We start from the raw sequence: 4,253 nt of genomic DNA, 5'->3' as shown, positions 1-4,253 counted from the left end.
GGCCGCAGCCGCCCCGGCCCGCTCCGCTTACGTTACGGGCAGCCTGGCGCTGCGCAAACTGCGGCCCTCCGAAACACCTACGCCTATTCACGGAGCTCAACTACGCACTAAGCGCGCTCGGCGAAACACCGCCCCGTGCAGTAGCAGGTGGGCTACGAAAAGTGCGTAACGTTCTTTACTCAGAGCCGGGGCCCTGTGTGAGGAAGGCGAAGGGGAGGAGTAACGCTATTCCCCAAAGTCAGCTGCACAAGGAGCGCTCTCGTAACCCCTTCTGCAGGGCAGGGAATACCTGGGCCGAGGCGCACGTTACGTAAGCGCACGGCGTACGCAAGGTGCGTAACTCAGGCTGGCGTAGAGCCCGGTGTACACGGCGTAACATTCTTATGCGGACCATGCAGACCGGGCGCGAGGGTTACGCTGGATTCGCAGACGGTTTGAAGAATACGGCCCGTCTCCTACTCGCCCATGGGCTCCGCCGAGGTGGCGGCGCGGCTGAGGACACGGTGATGGGACAATGGCGGAACAATAACGGGACGCTGGGCCACGGGGCAGGAGCGGCCCTTTGGACCTTTGTGGCGGCTCCGGCGGGCCGAGGTTATTCCCTGTCAGATTAGGGGGGGCAGGAGCAGAGTGACAGCGGCCATGATGTTTGCTGTCGCCTGAGCGCCAGCAGGCCGGGAGAGAATTCCTCACGAGCCAGCGACTCCTCGCTGAAAGGCAGAATCATCCACGAAGCGATTACGTGGCACAGACCATAAATCCTTTTGTGCCGTGTACGTGCTATCGCCAGGTCAATGTGTCTGGCACAAGGAGCAGTGTCCCGAGGATGGTGGGGTTAGACCAGCCAAACACAACCCTGGCCCACACCGTGTTATCGCTATCAGCAGTAATTTCTGGGCTGTCAGGTTATCAAACGCTGGTTTTACTGGCAGAAAGGAAAGCGAGTCGCCTTTACTTTCAGACCCTTGGATAAAAATAACAGCCTAGAACAACATGCAAATTACCATTTTAGCTTCACATGCTATATATATATACACACACGTATATATATATATGTATGTATGTATCACATGTGTGAGAAAACAAAAAGCAATCCGAGTGCTTAAAATAAAATGGAAGAATGTTTCTGTAAGAAAACTGGGTCTTTCAAGTGGGTGGCAGGGAGTCAAGTGACACTGCACACTCTCGCTGGCACTGGGTACTTGGCCACTGGATATACAAATGCCTAGTGTGGGAAAGCCTGGCACGTGCAAAGGACTGGACATTGCATTAAATGACAACGGCTGATCCATTCCTGGCTCTCTCAGGTGAACCGGCTTCCCAGCCTTCAGCTCTCTAGTCTTTTCTCCACTGTGAAAAATAGTGCTTTACTTCAGGAAAAATATCAACTATCTGTTAAGAAACCACTTAAAAAGGCAAGCCCTCTAGGTATGTCACAAGGAAAAGCCTGGCTAAAATGTCAAGCTTCTCTTCCATGATTTTCTGGTCATTGCTGCCTTTTTATTTGATGTTATCTTACATGCATTTGGTAACCTAAACAAAAAAATTATTTTTCCAGTGAGGATGAGTACTTCGACCAGATACCAAAATTAGACTCATTGTAATTAACAGAGGACCAAGTAAGACTTCCCCATTATATCCATGTGTGTGTGTATGTATGTATTGTTTAATTTATTTAAAACAAGCAATTCCATGAGCATTGGATGTATTGTAAAAGGAACTGTTATTTTGGCCCCAATGCCTGTTTCTCTCTTTATTCCCAGCTTCTTCTTTTGCCCCCTGTGACCTACACCTCCTGCTAGTTCAGAGCTGTGCCTGTGCTGGCTGCTCCCTCAGCAAGCTGAATCCTAAGTGCCTTTTCCTTGGTATAAGTGCTGGTGCCAGCCCCTCCTATCTAGCCACAGGATTTGTTTTATTCTTTTTTATAGTAACAATATTTAATATTACTTAAAGTAATATTTAATAGTCTTACTTATACTAGAAGAATGACAAGTCAATTATATCAAGTTTGTTTCTTTAGAGAACTAGAAAAAAGGTTTTAAGGTATTGGGTTGCACCCAGATTATTTTTCTCATGAAAGATCAATGAGATTTTTGAGAGGGGAGTTTTATTCAAAGCACCCAAACATAGTCAGACTTATGTTCTAATTCACAGTCTTTATTTTTAACTTTAATAAGAACAGGTTTTCTGTCCAAAAAGTAGAAAATGCTAAATAAAAACATGAACATTATCTAGTCAAGATAAAAATGTTTAAAAACGTATTCTTAAAACTACTTGTTCCTCTACAGTACATGAAAATCCATCAAGTTCTTGAGCTGTTGTTCCTCCCACTGTCTTTTCCATCTATATATGTCAATTTTATAACTGAGTTTATTCCAGTTCTGTTACATTTCACACTGTTAAATTCTACCACTTAGACACTCTCTTTGAAATAAATTAAGAAAGAGTATATTCACTCCCATGTGAAAGGACAGGTTTGATTTTTACAAAAGATAGGAAAAAGATTCTAAGAACAATTCACAATCTAATGGCTTAAATCTTTGTGTGCTAAAAGTTCCATTGAAAAACAAAAATCCTAAATGACCAAAATTTTAGTTCAGTAAAACTGAACTGTACAAAGTCCATCCTATTTTCTCCCAAAATATCTTAAATATCTCCCAAAAGCTACAAATGCAGCCAGGTAGTTGTCAACCTTTCACAAATCTTCATCCCAACTGCCCAGCTGGTTTTTAGCTGTACATTTACATCATTTTTTTACCTATTCTTTGGCATCCCCAATCCCTCCAGCAGTTATTGCAAATGTGGCTTCATTTTCAGGCATCTCAGGGCTGGGAGAAAAAGAAACAAGAAACTTGTGAGTTTCTCCATGTAAAATGCAGTTGTGAAACAGTCTCCAAAATGTTGTGGGTGTGAGCAACCTGGAATTCCTCAGTGCCTTTATACCTCTGTGCACACTGTAGAACATGATTGATATGATCAGGATCAGAAAATGTGAAATTACTGTGTCAGGAAAACTTAGGAATTTAACATGTCCAAAATTTTCCTGCCAAAGGACCACCAGTCCTACCAAAGTATTTGATGGTCTTCATTAAGAGCTGAGCATCTAGTAGGATTTATGATGAAAGATGATGTTATTTAATGTATGCAATGTGCAAGACAACTTTAGTTAGTTGTTTAATCTGTTAATTAGTTTGTCCTTTCAGATTTTCTCCCAGTGTACCATCCAGAAAGTTTCAATACCTTGAAATTTGTCACCTTCCCTCCTGTTTACCTGTCGTAGATCTTTGCAATACGTAGCTCCCCTCTCCCTTTCCTCAAACTGATCCTGGTAGTTGAAGCATGAGCAAGGATGTGGCCCCCGATGGGCTTTTTTGGGTCTGCCTGAAAGCTGAATTAGCAAGAAAATTGTGGTGATTCACTGGGCAAATTCCAGAGGTTAATACTGTGATTAACTGTCAGACTGAGCCCTATTCAACTCAGTAACGAATAATCAATAGGGAAATACATTAGAAACCTGACTTTTGCACACTTGTCTCAAATGTTCAATGCTGGCATCATTTTCCTGCCATTAAATTCAAGAGGCTCAAGAAATACACACCTTAAATATCACATATAAGCTGCTCCAGAGGAAAATGTGGTGCTTTTTCAATATTTTTTATAGCTCATTTTCTTTGTAAAAGTCACAGTGAAATCACACCATCACAGCAGGCAGCAGATAAACATAAAAAAGCTCATTCCAAAACCAGAGAAACTTCCAGAGGTCATTTATGTAGGAATTCCTAATATCACAGGGATCAATGACCAATCTGATCTTTCATTTCAGTGCCTCTTGCACCTTACTATCTCAGTTCTCATTTCTGTTAAATACATAATACAAAATACAGGAATTTTTTTAAAAGAGAGAGAAAAAGTATCTTACGTCATAGTTGCTCCTGGGTCAGCAGTCATCTGGTTGGTCACAAACACAGCCACATTATATTCTGCAAGAGAAGACATTGCAAAGAAGGTAGACTTCTTCCAATTAGAATTCTAAAATATTCTCTCATCCATGGTAAAAGCAAGGTTTCTGCTGAAGCACTTCAAATTTCAAATGAATGAAAAGAAAACATTCTTTATGACTGATGGCTGCAGTTAATCAGGACACAGCCTAGATTTGCTCTTGCGTGGCTTCAGCTGTAATACACCAAAAATTAGTCCTTTTCACAATTGCAGTGAACAAGTCTTTCTCAGTTCCCATCTATTCTCTGTTGGCT

The 4,253-nt window shown here is 42.2% G+C and overlaps 1 protein-coding gene across 3 annotated transcripts in view; it reads right to left on the bottom strand.

The window, feature by feature from the left end:
- Positions 1-2,136: 2,136 nt before the first annotated feature.
- The window catches only part of DMC1 (DNA meiotic recombinase 1), a 12,352-nt gene continuing 10,235 nt past the window's right edge, over positions 2,137-4,253 (bottom strand). For all 3 annotated transcript variants that reach the window (XM_036400990.1, XM_054514884.1, XM_036400989.1), the window contains 3 exons: positions 3,920-3,980; positions 3,272-3,388; positions 2,137-2,828 (listed from right to left, as the gene is read on the bottom strand). In XM_036400990.1, coding sequence (XP_036256883.1) covers positions 2,759-2,828; positions 3,272-3,388; positions 3,920-3,980 — 248 coding nt within the window. In that variant the 3' untranslated portion in view covers positions 2,137-2,758. The remainder of the gene's footprint in view (positions 2,829-3,271; positions 3,389-3,919; positions 3,981-4,253) is intronic.

This window comes from Molothrus ater, chromosome 5 (assembly GCF_012460135.2).
Source record: "Molothrus ater isolate BHLD 08-10-18 breed brown headed cowbird chromosome 5, BPBGC_Mater_1.1, whole genome shotgun sequence".
Taxonomy (NCBI): domain Eukaryota; kingdom Metazoa; phylum Chordata; class Aves; order Passeriformes; family Icteridae; genus Molothrus; species Molothrus ater.
This window is presented reverse-complemented; position numbering and strand designations above follow the sequence as displayed.